This window comes from Peromyscus eremicus, chromosome 12 (assembly GCF_949786415.1).
Source record: "Peromyscus eremicus chromosome 12, PerEre_H2_v1, whole genome shotgun sequence".
Lineage (NCBI taxonomy): Eukaryota > Metazoa > Chordata > Mammalia > Rodentia > Cricetidae > Peromyscus > Peromyscus eremicus.
Window position 1 is genome coordinate 4,531,536 of NC_081428.1, and position 16,542 is coordinate 4,548,077.

Here is a 16,542-nt window from a genome sequence, read left to right on the forward strand (position 1 = left end):
CATTTTTTTTTTAAATCTCCATGGACACTGCGCACGTGTGGTGCACAAACATACGTGCAGGCAAAACATCCACATAAATACAACAAAATATTAATAATAGATTAATAACAAAAGTATGTAACCGGGCATAGTGGAGCACGCCTTTAATCCCAGCACTCTGGAGGCAGAGGCAGGCAGATCTCTGAGTTCAAGGCCAGTCTGGTCTACAGAGTAAATTCCAAGACAGCCAGAGCTACACAGAGAAACTATGTTTTGAAAAAAAACTGAGTAAAAAGACATGTTCCACCATAGAAGGAGCTATTTCGAATTTCATTAGTTTCATAACAAAGATAAGTCGAGGTGTTTATCATTAAACTGGCTGGTGCACAGCTGGGGTTACTACACTGTGAAGTCTGTTATTGGTCTCAGATGTTAGCTGGTGACAGTCTTAGCCTAGGTTGGAGGAAGCTACTCGTCTGCTAAGGATGCAGTTTGAAGGTTTATCTGATAGCCATAGGGTTGCCACAGAGACAGTGGAGGACATCTAAGGCTCACAACTGCCTGTAATTCGTGTCTGTCATGCATGAAGCCCCGAGTTCCATCCACAGCACCATGTAAAAACAAAACGAAACAAAAACCCCTTTATTTTAATGATATTTTCAGGACTATTATATTAAGCAGTGAGTAAGGTAAACAATGCTATGGTGTGTGGACATTTTGTCAAACCCTTATAAGTCTTGACTTTCTTTTGAAACAACTGTTATTGTTTGGTACTAAATTATGGAAGGTCTCAGCATTATGGCCTGGTTCGAGTCTCTGGATAGACAAGATTGCCACCATTCTTAGGCTTAAAGGCAAAGTCACTGGAGCATCACGGGAGTCTGTCTACACATAAAGGTGTGGGTTGGTTTCCATCCATCCTTTGTTAGTGATTCCAGCCTGAGTGAGCATCGGGTGCGTGGTCACTCACCCTGCCTACTCTGAGCAGGGGTCACAGGCACACCCAGCAGCTGCCCAGGGACAGTTAGCAGTCCGGGAAGATCGTCTTGTCAACACTTGACTTCTGAGTGAAATAAGCTAGTCACAAAACTATGAATACTGTCTGTCTCCACCACACGGGATGTTTAGAACAGTGAAGTTTGTAGAGACAGTGGGATGATTGGCCACTAGACACGGAAACAGGGGGAGGGGAGTTGCTTAATGACTCCAAATGTTTGTTGGAAGTCACAAAAACATTTTGGAGATAGAAGTTGACATATCTATCCTCAGTGCCCAATGTGAGTGACCTTGTACATTTAGTGGCAGAACTATGCTCTTAGATGATTCTGTGAGTTGAGGATCCCGGAATAAAGAAGAGCCACACCTGGGTCAAAGGTTCTGTGAGGCTGAGTAACTAGTCAGAAGTTCATGACTGAGGGAGTTAGAATCTTACAGCTCCAGAGCCAAATTATTATTATTATTATTATTATTATTATATTTTTAGTTTATTTTGATGTGTAGTAGTGTGTGTCTGAGTGTGTGTATGTGTGCATGAGTGTGGAGGCAAGAAGAGGGTGTCAGACCCCCTGAAGCCACTCAACTTAGGTGCTGGGGTCTAAACTCAGGTCCTCCGTAAGAGCAGCAAGTGCTCCTAACCACTGAGCCGTCTTTCCAGACTTCCTGGGCCGTTTTCAGTCCCCGTGAGATTCCTTCACTGGTACCTCTCCGCCAGACCTAACATGTTTTTCCATCACATGTTGTTATCTGAGAGCTGGAGAATTGGCTCAGTGGTTAAAACATGTGCCGCCCTGGCAGAGGACCAGAGTTCAGTTCCCGGTATCCAGGTCAGGTAGCTCACAACTTTCTCTTACTTCAGTGCCAAAGACTCACCACCCTGTTCTGGCCTTCAAAGATACCCACACTCGTGTTTACACACACACACACACACACACACACACACACTCACACACACACACACAATTTAAATATAAAGTAAGATCTTATTAAAAACAAAGTAAATTATTTGCTACTTTTATTTTCTCTCTACTCAGGACTTCCTAAGAATGTGCAATGAGTGCTGAGAAATCAACACGATATTTAAAGTGCCGGGGATGGAATGTAGGCAGTGGAGTGCTTGTCTGGCTCACGTGAAGCCCCGAGTTCCCTCTAATCAGCATTCAGAAGGCTGAAGGAGGAGAATTCAGTTTGAGGCTAACCTTGGCTACACAGTGACCCGCCCCCCCCCCAACTCAGGAAAAAAAAGTCCCTTCAGAACATTTGCATCTTACTGTCCATGCTGAAACCCCAGCAGACACCAGTGATCTTCAAATGCCCCGGCCTGTCCTACCTCCAGGGAGGCTCATTCCTTCCATGACTCCGTCTCAGCTCATGGGAAGTCTTTCATGAGATGGAGGGTGCAGTCGGGTCAGAAACTGTCAGACCTGGGCAGAAGACTCAATGAAGTCTGTGACCCAAGCACAGACCTGAGTTTGCATCCCCAGGGCCTCCACAAAGAGCTGGACACAGTGGAAAACCCAGAACCTCAGGGCTGGGGAGGCAGAAACAGTGAGATCCCAGGGGCTCCCTGGCCACCCAGTCTAGCCAGTCATCAAGTTCTACCACGTATAGTGAGAGACCCTGTCTCAAAACATAAGGCAGAGAGACACTGGATGTCAGCCTCTAATATCCACACGTACACACATACACATAGACAGACAGACACACACACACACAGACAGACAGACACACACACACACAGATACACATACAGAGAGAGACACACACACGCAGAGACACACACAAACACAGACATACATGCACATACACAGACACAAATACAGACACACATGCACAAAGACACACACACACACAAATAAAAAATAAAATAAAGCACAAAACTTTTAAAGATGGAACAGACACTAAGTTGTGGAAGCTCACGCTTCCACCCGCAGGTGCTCCCTTCCTGTCTACACCATTGTTGCTAGGGACGAAGGGACCAGGCTGAGCCATGCCCAGGGCCATCTGCCCAGCAGAGATTTTTCACAGCATCCCCTCTACCAACGACTGATGAGTGCCGGGAGAGGTTCCTGAACGCTTAGATTCCTTACCGTAGAGAAGCTAATGGAATCAACCAGAAACTCAGTGGTTCTCAGCACACCGTGGCCTCTCAGAATCACACCCTGGACTCCTGAAGGGCCTGGAGTCATTCCTAGCCAGGCCAGGTCTCTGCACCACCTTGGAGGTCTCAAGGCCAACATTTCCCACCTCCCGAGAAGGCTGTCTTCTCCCTTCAGCTCTTACCTTCAACTCCCATTGTATTGCCCCTCATTCAGCACGATGGCCCACTGACCTACCTACTCATTACCGTTTCCTACCTACAGACATCACCTGAATCAGCCACTATGCTAAAAACAAGCAGAAAAGGAAGTTGCTCCTTCCTCAGAATTCACTGGCCCTTTTCAGTATTGGGAAACCAAATTGCTCAATAGGAAAAAAAAAAAAAAAAGTCCAAAGCCGTGTAGGGACAACTGCCAGGTGGACGGTTCAGAGGATGTGCCACTGTGGGCACAGTTGGTGTGCAGGAGACCTTTTTACTCATTGACAGGAGTCCGGTGACTTTTAGAGAAGCCGACAAATAAAGCCAGAGCAGGGAGGTCGGAAAAGGGTGACGGAGCAGTGGAGGGGGGACGCTTCATCTGCCGGCCACAGAGACCCATTAGTCCGCCATGTGTAGATGTCTAGGGTGTTCTTGTTCCAAATGCAGATATGACATTTCCGGTTGGTCTGGAATGCCTGCCTCAGCAAGGCCACCTGGTAGGGCGCACTGGATAGTTAATGTTAACCAAAGGGCGTGTGTGCCCACGCAGGCTGTACTCAGAGACCGTAATTGACCAGACAACTGTCTCTCAAACGCCCTGGCCTCGAAGCTTCAGGTTGGTGAGTGAGGCGAAGCTGGAAGACCTGCTGTGTCCCTGCGGTGTCCCTGTCACTACCTCGTCCGAGCCAGCTGCGTTCCAGAGCAGCGAGGTGGATGGGACTCCAGGTCTTCTGTGAGTGAGTCAGAGTGACGGGGGATTGGCGGTCATTTCTCTCAAAAGCTGGGCCCCTGCCCTGGGGTATGTGAGTGGATGAGTTGGAAGGCAGGTCAGCGGCCTGGCGAAAGGGAGTGTTCCCCAGGTGAAAGAGTCATTGTGGTCCTTGGGCCTGAGTGTCTCGGGGGGGGGGGGGGGGGGGACCATAAGACATTGGGATTGAGGGCAGCCATGCTGCCGAGGACCCAGGAAGGGCAGGAATCTGGTTCCACAGTATCTGGACAAAGCTCTCTCTTCACTTGCCGGACCTCAGTTTGGGAGCAAGGACTGAATCCGTGGGATGTTTAGGACCTTGTGTCAGCTTGGGAGCTTTATCATGACTGTTTTCTCCTCCTGCTCTGGCTCCCTGTGGAGAGAGCCAGCTCTGTTCAGAGCATCCTCCTCCTCCTCCTCTTCCTCCTCCTCCTCCTCCTCCTCCTCCTCCTCCTCCTCCTCCTCACGGAAACCTCTCCCTGACCCCCAAGCACGCACACATACACTTGGGAGAAGGAGAAATGAGTTAGTTCGGTTCCTCTATCTGTCTATCTATCTATCTATCTATCTATCTATCTATCTATCTATCTATCTATCTATCATCTATCTATTTATCACCTATCATCTCTGCGTGTGACTGTGAGGATGTGTGTGTGTGTTTGAGTGTGCATGTGTGCACATGCATGGGGAGGCCAGGAATACTGTCCACCTTATTGTTTGAGACAGGGTCTCTCATTAACCTGGAGCTCACCAATTAGTCTAAGCTCACTGACTAGAGAGCCCCAGGGACCCACCATCTCTGCAATGCTGGGTCTTTGAGCTCTGGACTCCGTGCCTGGCTCTTTTAATGTGAGTTCCGGGCATCAGACTCAGGTCCTCAAGCTTGAACAGCAAACACGCTACTGAGCCATCTCTCCAGGCTTTTGGGCAATCTCTTAAGAAGGATTTTTAAAAATGGCATAAAGTGGAGAGATGCCGTGGTATTTTATATAAAATCCTCCACTCCCTTGAGCCCCACATCCTCAGCAGCTGTCTTCCCAAGGCAGGTGACAGGACTCTGGACAAGGTAGAAAAGGAAGCAGGATTAGCATACTGAGAGGGTCTCCAAACTGGAGATATTTGGGGCTCTGGCTTTTAATTCCCGTGGGGAACTTGACGTTTTTGAAGGTTTAAATCCTTTAGGTACTAGGTTTAGATTTGAAGTTGGTAAACTAGAGCATCACCCCCAGTGGTAGACCTGAGGTCCCCATCTGGGTCTGAGGCTGCCTGTGGGCTCAACGCTTACTTGTGCCTTTCTTTGGCTGGCCCCTTATCCTTCACAATGATCGAACCTCAACCTCATGCTCCTTGCGTTTGCTGGTGGCCCAAACTGGACATTCAGGTTTTCACTGTATTATCTCGGCATCTTCTCCAAAGCTTAGGAAGCCTCTGCCTCGAGGTGGGTGGTGATGAGTCAGGCTGAGCAGTTTGCCTCCAACGACTCAGGCTGGGAGGCAGTGCTGGCCTCCGCCCTTATCTGGATCCCTGTGATCCACCAATCTTGGACGCTTCCTGTATTTTACGTACTTATCTGTGCAGTGAGATCAATGCCTCATGAGGCATCTGTGGACAAAACTACACAGGTGAAGAAAAGCAAATTTATCTTTGGGAGCCATGAAAACATTACCAATCTAGTGACTTCTCCTTGCTGTAACAAAAGCAGCTCATGGCAGAGAGGGGTTTACTGTTCGAGGCAGAAAAGCCATCGCCACAGGGACATGAGGCAGAGATGAGTGCTGCTCCCACATCCCTTTCGCATTCAGTCAGTGCTCCCAGCCCCTGGAACAGTGCTCCCAGCCCCTGGAACAGTGCTCCCAAAGTTCACTATGAATCTTCCTCCCCCAACTAACCTAAATCGAGAAACTCCCTTGCAGAGACATGCAGTTTTGTTTCTAATGTTGGCTCTGGTGCTGTCGATTGGACAACAGCAACCATCCCGATTACTAACAAGTATTTCCTGATGTCAATTTTTTTTTTTAATATTTATTTATTCAGGCAGGTCGTGCATGTGGAGGTCACAGGACAACTTTCGGGAGTCAGTTCTCACCTTTCATCCTGCTGAGGCAGGGTCTCTCTTGTCTCCAATGCGACACTGTGGGGCACTGTGTACTCATGGACAGCTGGATCAGGGCGCTTCTCCTGCCTCCACCTCCCATCTAGTCATAAAAGTACTGGGATTGGAAATCCGGGGCTCCAAATCCAGACTTTGTGTGGGTTCCGAGCACAGGACTCTGGTCCTCTACTTACACAGCTGACGTTTCTCTAAACTATCTCTCCAGCCCTGATTTGGGTGTGTGCATGTAGATAAAAATCGATGAAGTTTGATATGTTCGTGGGTGGGTTTTTTTTTTTTATTGTTTTCTTGTCTGCATCAGAAAAGACCTCCTGTAGTACAGAAATATATCAAAGTCAAACTTGTATCAAGGCCATCTTGAGATTCAGACAGTGGATCTTGCCAGCTCAGGAGTGATTCTTGGAGCTTTTAACCCAAGCATTCCTCCGTCTGCCTGATGTGTGTGTTTCTTATTCAGGCAGCGAATCCCCACACTGTTGGCCAAGACCATGAGCTTTGGGGGGGGGGGGACTTCCACCCGGCCGTTTGATGGTGGAGTCTGAACAGGCAGTCTGACAGCGGCCCCTGCGTCTTGCCTTGAGTGACTATAAGCTCCAGCTTCCCTCCCGGTGGGTGGGCCACCATGGGGATCCCATAGTTTCTGTATGACAAGAGAGACAAGAAAACTGTGGTGGGGAGCCCCAGGTCTGTGTCCACTGGCCGCTCCTGGGCACCGGAGACAAGCGATAGCGTTGTCCCCAAAAGCTTCCGCTGCTGTCCAGTGGATGACGGTAACCATCACAATTACTGACAAGTATTTCCTGCTTTCCACTTTTTAAAAATATTTATTTATTTAGGCAGGACGTGCGTGGGGGGGTCAGAGGACAATCTTCAGGAGTCAGTCTCATCTTTCACCCTGTTGAGGCGGGTCTCTCTTGTCTCCAAGGCTGTGCTGTGTTCTCCTGGACAGCTGGATAAGGGAGCTTGGACTATATTCACGGAGGTCTCCAGGTTACACTTAAGAAAAAAATAAGCACATGAAGCCATATTTTTTATACCACAGAACACTGTGAGAGAGTCCCCTACTCCTTTCAAACTCCCAACCAGATGTTCTCGACTGTTTAATAGGGGGAAAACCCCAACACCCAGCTCTTGGGTCATCCTCACAGACAGGGCTGTATGCCCGATCTGTCATGCCTGATCTGTGGCTGCTCCAAGAAACCAGTCACCCTGTGAAATGCTCACTCGGCTGTGAGCACTGCTGGATGCTACCGACATCTGGAAATTCCCAGTAATTTCTGAACAAAGATCTGTGTTTGTATTTGTAATGGGTTCAGCTTGAAAGCGGGCAAAGGTAACATCTAGCACCCAGTATGCCTCAGAGAAAGTGCACAACTTGATCACCGTGTACACATGAAAGGCAAGCCAGAAAGGCCACATGCTACCTTCTCTCTGGGTCCTTGAATTCTACAGGAAAATCTACAATCTGAAATCCCATCAGTGACTCAGTTAACTTTAAACTTCTAAACATGTAAAAGGTATAGACAGGGCTGGATGTAGCTCAGTTTGTAGAGTGCCTGCCTGGCCCACATGAAACCCAGGACTCCACAAACTGGGTGTGGTGGTACACACCTGTAATGCCCAAACTCAGAAAGTAGAGGCAGGAGGATCAGAGATTCAAGGACATCTTTGGCTACAAATCAAATTTAAGGCCAGCCTGGGCTATGAGAGACTGTCACAAAATTAATCAATCAGTTAATTTAGTTAACTGAAAATTCAAAGTTCTCATATTGAAGTAGCATCGACTGCACCGTAAGCCAGGCCTGGTTGTGCCTGTCTGAAATCCCAGCACTGAGCATCGGGTAGAGAGTCAAGAGTGTCACAAGTTCATTCTTGGCTGCATGTAAATTTGAGGCCAACCTTAGCTATGTGAGACCCTCACAAAAAGAGACAGAGAGAGAGAGAGAGAGAGAGAGAGAGAGAGAGAGAGAGAGAGGAGGAAGGAAGGAGGGAAGGAAGGAAGGAAGGAAGGAAGGAAGGAAGGAAGGAAGGAAGGAAGGAACTCCATATTGCTTTAAATGTTAACGTTACCCAAAACACTGTAACAAGGCCACAAATGATACCTTGGGCCCAGATATCTAGACATCCAGAGAGTTAACACCACGGCCACAATCCTTCATCGCCCCATCACCCTCTGTCTTCACCAGCCACTGTCTGGTTCCCCAAGGCCATCAGTCTCAACATCTGTCTCTCACCCTGCCAGCCTCACCCACCTGGTCACAGCTCTTCCAGTGTCTCTCACCCAAGTGTCACAGTCTTCTCCTCTTTGGTCTCCCTGCTCAGCCCAGTCACTTAATGACTTTGAACTTGAATTTTCCCACCCTTCAATGAGAATAACAAAATGCACATTGTAGATGCTTAAGAATCCACCATCGGTGGAAGCACAAGGTCCGGGTACCAGGGACACTGAGCACTTTCACCTGAGGAGTCCTAACCTGGGCTCAACATGCAGTCTCGGAGAACGAGACTGAAACAGCTTCCACAGTATTTTATTTAGCATCGGTAAATCTTTGCTTTACACTTTCATATGCACCACATTTGTGACTGCGTTCGTATGTCCCCAGTTCTATGTTCAAATGGATAACTTTCAGAGGTTCACAAAACTCACAGGCCAGCTGTGCTGTCTTACCCCTGGGCTTGGTTTGGGGTTTTCTCTTCCCCCTCCCTCCCTCCCTCTGGCTCAGCTGTATGTCTGTCTTGATCTAGGTCCTAACTGAAGGGGGCGCCACTGAGCTCTTTTACATTTCCAAGGTAAAGCCTGGGCAACCACTGAGTCATCTTATCCACACCTGGCCCACACCCCAAATTTGGGATTTTATGATCTATAAAACCAAGACATGTTGATTTAAGAACGGACAGTAATTCAGACACTGTCCAGGGGTTTGTGGGGGGACTGGAAAGATGGCTTCCTGGTTGAGAGCATCTACTGTTCTTGCAGGAGCCATATTGGGTGGCTCATATTGTAACTCCAGTTCCAGGGGATCCGACCCCCTCTGACCTCCATGGGCAACACACACACACACACACACACACACACACACACACACACACACGCTGCAGGCACACATACATACACATTATTAATAATTTTTTTAAGAAAGGAGAAAGAAAAGCAGACAACCAACCTAAGAAAGACAGACAGACAGTGGTTGGGTGCAGGCAACAAGCTGAACACACACACACACCTTAGCCTCAAACTCTTCCTAGGTTAAATTATTATTATTATTATTATTATTATTATTATTTAATGTGGAGAAGCCCAGTCATTTGAACCCTGTGTGGGCCACTTAGACAAAGCCTGTCTTTGAACTTCATATCTACAGGAGATTTCCCAGATCTTCCTCCTCTTTTTCTGTCTTCTACATTTAGGGACATGAAGGTAGATGCTGGTTTGTTTAATGGAGTGACCAACACAAAGGCACCAGATTTTTTCAGCACTCTGCTCTGGAGGAGGCTCACTCTTGTATTCAGACTTGGGTGTGTTTTTCTCTAACTTCCCGAGCTAAGTAGACAGTGCTGGGGAGAGGGGGGAGTAGCTGGAGGGAGGATGAGTAACTGGGGGTAGTGGGGAGTAGTTGGAAGAAGAGGGAGTAGCTGGGGAGGAGGATTAGCTGGAGGAAGGGGAGTAGCTGGGGAGGGGGAGTAACTGGAGGGAGGGAGAGTAGCTGGGGACACTTAACGAACAGAAATTGATTCTAGAAGTCTGGGACCTATGTAGATGTATCCAACCATCTTATTAAATAAGAAACACAGAACCAATGCAAAGAAGAAAGCCAAGAGATCAGAGCTAAGAGCCTTACCCACCTGCTGCAGCTAGCCTCTTTAGCCAAGAGACCTCTCCGAAAGAGACCTACTTCCTGTCTGTTTGTCTTTATATAGACTTTCTGTTCTGCCTTCTTATTGGTTGTAAACCCAACCACGTGACTGCCTTGTCACTGCCTGTCTGTACAGCCCTCCAGGTCTTCTATGGTTGGTATTGAGATTAAAGGCATGTGTCTCCAATGCTGGCTGTATCCTTGAACACACAGAAATCTACCTAGTGCTGGGATTAAAGGTGTACACCACAAAGATCCAGCTTTTGCTATGGCTCTAATAGCTCTGACCCCCGGGCAACTTTATTTATTAACATACAAATAAAATCACAATTCAGTACAAATAAAATACCACCATAGACCTAGGCTCCTCAGGGGTGCTCCTCCTGAGGGCTGTGAGGGGCAGCCTGTCCCAAGACTGTCCAAGCTTCCACTGGCTGCTGGATCTGGAACATTCTGGGCTTCTAGATGCATCACTCCAAACTCTGCATCAATCTTTGCACCATGTTTTCTCTTAGTCTTCATGTGTCTTCTATCTTCTCCTAAAGACACTAATCTTGGCCTGGAGAGATGGCTCAGCGCTTAAGAGGGCTTTGCTCTTATAAGGCAGGTTTTTGAAAAATGAAAAATAACCTAGCATATCTATGCAACTAGGAAAAGAACAGCTATAAAAACAGTTTTTTGGGGCTGGAGATTTAGCTCAGTGGTAGAGTGCTTGCCTAGCAAGCACAAGGCCCTGGGTTCGGTCCTCAGCTCTGGGAAAAAAGAAAAAAAAAATCAGGTTTTTTTTGTTTTTTTTTTGTTTTTTTTTTACTGAAACTCAGTTATTTCATCTTAAAATATTGACAATCTGTATTCTTAAAATTATTCGTTTAGTATGTTATGCATGTACATATGTGCACATATGTGGGGGGACGTGCAGACAGAGATCAGGGGACACCTTGAAGGGTTGGTTCAGTCCCTTCCACCGTTTGGATCGCAGGGACCAAACTCGGGTCCCTCAGGCTTGGCAACAGCACCTCTGCCCACTGAGCCTGTTGCCAGCCCTGATCTGTATTTGTAAAGAGTTTGAGTAGTGGGATGATGCCTCCTGGGAAACGCTTAGAGTTCCTGGGATCCAGGTGACTTTCGGTGTTTTACACCGAATCTGGCGGCTCTTGCAACTTACCGAAGTAGAAATGACCTCTGAGGTCCTGCACCCCGAATTGGTTTTCATCTAACCAACACAAGCGTTCTTGTTTGGAAAAGGCATTTTCTTTACAGACATGGGTTAAGCTACAACGTGTCATTTCTGTGTGACTTGGGGGAAGACATCTCCCACTGGTGTCCTGAATGAGCACAGTAGGCACTATCATGTCATTTAGTTCTGGTTGTGTAATTACCTGCCTGTGATTCTCACAGACCTCGTGAACGGCCTAGAAAGTCCTGTCAGTTTAAACTATCAGTGCCTGCAAGACGGACAGGAAACTTAAAGTTGTAGAAAGTGTGGAGCTGTAACAACCATCTCTAAGACTCTTTAGGGTGCAGGGAAGCCCCCTGAAACACACACACACACACACACACACACACACACACACACACACAAGACCTGATGGCTTCACCTTGTCAGATGCCGCGCTGCCCACCTGGCCCACCGGGGGCTTTCAGAACCTTTGTCTTGGACCTGCATCTCTCTTGCAAATGTTTGCACAGGCAGACACATCCCTGTGGGGAAAACAGTAGCCCATTGGGAACTCCAAAGTCAGCCCTGGGGGGGGGCCAGTACACACACACACACACACACACACACACACACACACACACACACACCCCGCTGCCGGGTGCACACAGCTCCAGCAGGAAGCAGGGCCTTCCTATGCAAACAGCAGCTTGGGAGGAGAGTCACGAGGCTTCCAAGGAGCCGTTCAGTTAATATGTTCTCTACAGAACGAACGGCCTTAAAGTGAGGATTGAGGCCAGGAAGAAATGCTTGATGCCAGCAGCCAATGCTGCTACGGGAGAGAGAGAGGGGAGCTGGAGGTGTGTGTGGGGGGGAGCTGGAGGTGTGTGTGGGGGGGAGCTGGAGGTGTGTGTGGGGGGGAGCTGGAGGTGTGGGGGGGGGAGCTGGAGGTGTGTGGGGGGGCTCATTAACACGTCTTAAATTAGAAAATCCTCAAATTAAAAATAGCAACCTACTGATTTCTAAAATTAGCCCTCTTTGCTTTTTATAAATACACACTGAGACCTCCCCAGACTGGTCCACTCGCCAAGCCGGTAGACTCAGGCAGGCAAGCTTTCCTTACGGTCCTTAATGAGTAACTCCACAAGGAAGGGTTGAACAGGCTCTAGAATTCAGGGTCAGGGGTCAGCCAGGGAGCCCAGTGTAGTCCCACCCAGGGCCACCTGGAGCAACTGAGGACTGACCTGACTCCTGCTTGAGGGAATTCCCCACCCTGGGCTGCCTCTGTGGTTAGCAAGGCAGAGCTGGGCCCTAAGCTGGGCGGGGGTGGGGGGGTGGGGGGTGGGGGGGCTATACCCTGTTACAGAACCTAAGCTCCTGGCCACCTGGGAAACCTGTCCCTGGGCAGCAGTCAGCAACCTTGATGTCCCATCAGCTCTGAATTCCAAAGCAGCCTCTGGCCTGCCTCTGGGGTGCCTGAGGAAGTCACCGCCTTAGAGACACAGCCACCCAAGGCTGTTCTCCCAGTCACACCTTAACATGTGCCAGTCAGTCCAGGCTGTGTGGATAACATTTGTCATCTCTAATGATTGACCAAACAGAAGGAAGGTCCAGGTGTAACAGAAAAACTGGAGGGTAGACAAAAGGCAGAACTTCCTCCACGTGCTTCCCATGAAGCTTCCCAGGAGACATTCAGAATGGGGCCTCTGAAGTGCAATTCCCTGAGGGTCTCCAGGAAGCACAGGCTGCTGGGACCTGCATCTCTCTCTTCCAGATCTGTCTGTCCACCCTGTGAAGTCCCCCAAACCATTTTATTTTTAGGATATGTTAATTATCATACCAACTGCCTATGGAACAGTGTTTGGGCGACAGAAATAAGTGCATCGAGATAATATTTAACCCAGTTCCCTTTTCTCGCCCTCCCTCTCCTCCTCGGCTTTATTAGGCCTCCTGCGGGCACCTAAGGACCAGACCCACCCCTGGGGACCTGGGCGCTGCCCCGCGCGGCTAGCGGGGGCCCTTGGCCATGGCCAGCACAGCCGTCCAGCTCCTGGGCTTCCTGCTTAGCTTCCTGGGCATGGTGGGAACGCTCATCACCACTATCCTGCCACACTGGCGGAGGACGGCCCACGTGGGTACCAACATCCTGACTGCCGTGTCCTACCTGAAGGGGCTGTGGATGGAGTGCGTGTGGCACAGCACGGGCATCTACCAGTGCCAGATCTACCGCTCGCTGCTGGCGCTGCCCCGGGACCTACAAGCAGCCCGGGCACTCATGGTCATCTCCTGCCTGCTGTCGGGCATGGCCTCCGCCTGTGCTGTGGTGGGCATGAAGTGCACTCGCTGTGCCAAGGGCACACCCGCCAAGACCACCTTCGCGGTGCTGGGGGGTGCGCTCTTCCTGCTGGCCGGCCTGCTGTGCATGGTGGCCGTGTCCTGGACCACGAACGATGTGGTGCAGAATTTCTACAACCCGCTGCTGCCCAGCGGCATGAAGTTCGAGATCGGCCAGGCCCTGTACCTGGGCTTCATCTCCTCCTCCCTGTCTCTCATCGGGGGCACCCTACTCTGCTTGTCCTGCCAGGATGAGGCCCCCTACCGGCCCTACCAGGCCCAGTCCAGGGCTGGGGCCACCACCACGGCCACTGCCCCTGCCTACCGCCCACCAGCAGCCTACAAGGACAACCGTGCCCCCTCGGTGACCTCAGCCTCGCACAGTGGGTACAGGTTGAATGATTACGTGTGAGTTCCTTCCCCAGGCCTCTGCCAGGGCTGCTGGGCCCCGAGGGACTGCTGACGGATGCAGGGGGGACTCAGAGACCCACGTGCATGTGTGGAAGTGAGCCCAGAACACATGGGAAGGGTGCTCTTCAAAGCAAAGACTTCTAGAAGTGCTGTTTTTGTATTTATTCTATGTATTTATGTGAGTGATCTAATAGGAGCTCAATAAAGAGTGGCCTGGAAGCTGGGCCCACGGGGTTGGTTTGCGGCCCAGGAACAAGCCTCTTGGAGGTGGGTCTGTGAGGTGGACAGCAGTAGGTCCTGCATCAGGTATGGAAAATCTCATCTGAGCCCTAGGGATTTGGAGTATCCTGGTTGTGCAGCCACACTCAGGATGAGGACCCCGAGCCTGACACTGAAGCACTAGCATCCACTAGTGCATGATGGGAAAATCACAGACAGCCGATTGCTGTGCCCCACCCCACACCCCACCCCCAGGAAGTCACAGAAGCCTCGAGCAAAAGTAAAGAGGTTGCTGTCTACCTGCAAAGCATTCTCATTTTAAAATAATGTATTGGTGTGTGTGTGTGTGTGTGTGTGTGTGTGTGTGTGTGTGTGAGAGAGAGAGAGAGAGAGAGAGAGAGAGAGAGAGAGAGAGAGAGGAAGAGAGACAGGAAGAGAGAGAAAGAGAGTCTGTTTCTGCCACCATGTGGGACTTGAGATCAAACTCAGGTCACTGGGCCTGCCCAAACATCTCTCCACACTGAGTGATCTTGCTGGCCCAACAGTTCCCACTTTAGTGAGCTGAAAGGGAAGCGTGTCTGGTGCCTCCACTTACTATGCGTTGGCCAGATGTTCAGTCAGGAGTGCTTGGCCCCCAGGACTTAATTGAATTTGCTAGACTTTTTTTCTGGGATGATCAGTCCTAGTTGTCATGACAACAGGTTCTAGAGGGCTCCTTCAACTAGAAAAAAAAAACTCCTAGAAAGTTGGGTGGGGCTTGAAAGCTTCGAGAATCCTAGTGTCTGTCCTTTCTGGCTTCAATCACATGACCAGAGAGCTGAATAATGTCTCCCCCAACCTCCCTCCCGCAGCCTAACGGTGGTTCTGGGCTCGCATCCTTGCTGTGCCTCAGCCTCGGTCCCAGGCTTTGAGTGTGGAGGAAAGATCCACAAGAGAACTGAAGTGGAACAGGAGAGCTCAGTGGCTCTGCCTGGGGAGACCCTGGCCCATGATCACAAAGGTGATAACAAATATCCAAAAGGGAGGTGAAAGGGGCTCACTACCCAAGTCCTAGACCTAGACAGGCCTCAGGGAACTTCCTTACCCCTGGACTAGCGACTTTTCTAATAATAAACATACCTGTCAGGGACTGGGATGAGGTTCCGCTGGAGAGTGTTTGCCTAGCATGCACCAGGCCCTGGGTTTGGTCCCCAGCATCACATAAAACTGTGTGTGGAGGTGTGCACCGGCTGTCCCAGAAATTAGAAGTGGAGATGGAAAGATGAGAAGTTCTTGACTATACAGCCTGTTCAAGGCCAGTCTGGGCTGCATGAGACCCTGTCTCAGAAATGAAAAACAAACAAACAAACTGCCTGTTAAGATGAAACTCAGGGGAATGTGTTCATTGTGGCTACAGTCTAAGGGTTCAGTCCATCACGGCAGTGGGATCATGATGCAGCTGGTTACGTGGAACCCACAGTCAGGAAGCCGTGGGTGAGAAATCCTGGTGCTCGGCTTGCTTTCTTCCTGCTCTCAGTCCGGTGCCCCAGCCCACAGGATAGTGCTGCCTACATTTAAGGCAGTTTTCCTTCCCCTGTTAACCAGTCTTGAAAGTTCCTCATAGACATGCCAGGTAGTTAATCTCCTAGATGATTGGTTCTCAACCATCCTAAAGCTGCGACCCTTTAATACAGTTCCTCATGTCATGCTGACTCCCAACCAGAACATTATTCATTCCTACTTCATAACTTTAATTTTGCTGCTGTTACGAATTGTAATGTAAATATCTGCTACGTGACCCCCTAGGAGTCGTGACTGGCAGGTTGAGAATCACTGTTCTAGAGCCTGTTAAGTTGACAACCAAAGTTAACCATCACACTGGCGTCAACTTTGTCCTGATGTTGCAGGGCTCTCTAGACCCTCAGGTCCCCGAATGTTGGGGAGAAATGAGCTGCTATTTCTAGGCAGGCAGAGGCTCCTAGGGGTGGGCAGAGCTGAGGAACCTCTTCGTTTCCTGCAGCCAGTCCGACCTACAAACTCTGTCCATGAGCCTCACAGAGATCTCCTGGTGTCTCAGGGTTTCTATGGCCGTGACAAAATATCATGACCAAAAGCAAGTTGGGGAGGAAAGGGTTTATTGGGCTTACACTTCCACATTGTAATCCATCACTGAAGGAAGCCAGAACAGGAACTCAAGCAGGGCAGGAACCTGGAGACAGGCGCTGATGCAGAGGCCATGGAGGGGCGCTGCTTACATGCCTGCTTTCTTATAGAACCCAGGACCACCAGCTTAGGATGGCACCACCCACAATGGACTGGGCTGTCCCCTATCGATCACTAATTACAAAAATGCCTTACAGCCACATCTTTTGGAGGCATTTTCTCCATTGAGGTTCCCTCCTTTCCAGTGACTCCAGCCTGTGTCAAGTTGACATAAAACTAGCCAGCACACCT

The 16,542-nt window shown here is 49.5% G+C and overlaps 1 protein-coding gene across 2 annotated transcripts; it reads left to right on the top strand.

Annotated features, from left to right (window-relative positions):
- Nucleotides 1-3,729: 3,729 nt before the first annotated feature.
- On the top strand, nt 3,730-14,372 carry Cldn14 (claudin 14). 2 transcript variants are annotated; one of them, XR_009382386.1, is made up of 2 exons: nt 3,730-4,007; nt 6,057-6,482. XR_009382386.1 is itself a non-coding variant. In XM_059277657.1 (2 exons), exon 2 carries the CDS (start codon nt 13,172-13,174, stop codon nt 13,889-13,891), a length of 720 nt encoding a protein of 239 aa, XP_059133640.1. In that variant the 5' UTR covers nt 3,730-4,007; nt 13,091-13,171; the 3' UTR covers nt 13,892-14,372. The 2 variants fall into 2 exon arrangements, 1 of the variants encoding a protein (XP_059133640.1); XM_059277657.1 differs by lacking the exon at nt 6,057-6,482 and adding an exon at nt 13,091-14,372.
- The last annotated feature ends 2,170 nt before the right edge of the window (nt 14,373-16,542 follow it).

Excerpts from the sequence above, each read along its gene's own strand:
- Cldn14 (XM_059277657.1), top strand. The coding sequence starts at position 13,172 with ATGGCCAGCACAGCCGTCCAGCTCCTGGGCTTCCTGCTTAGCTTCCTG.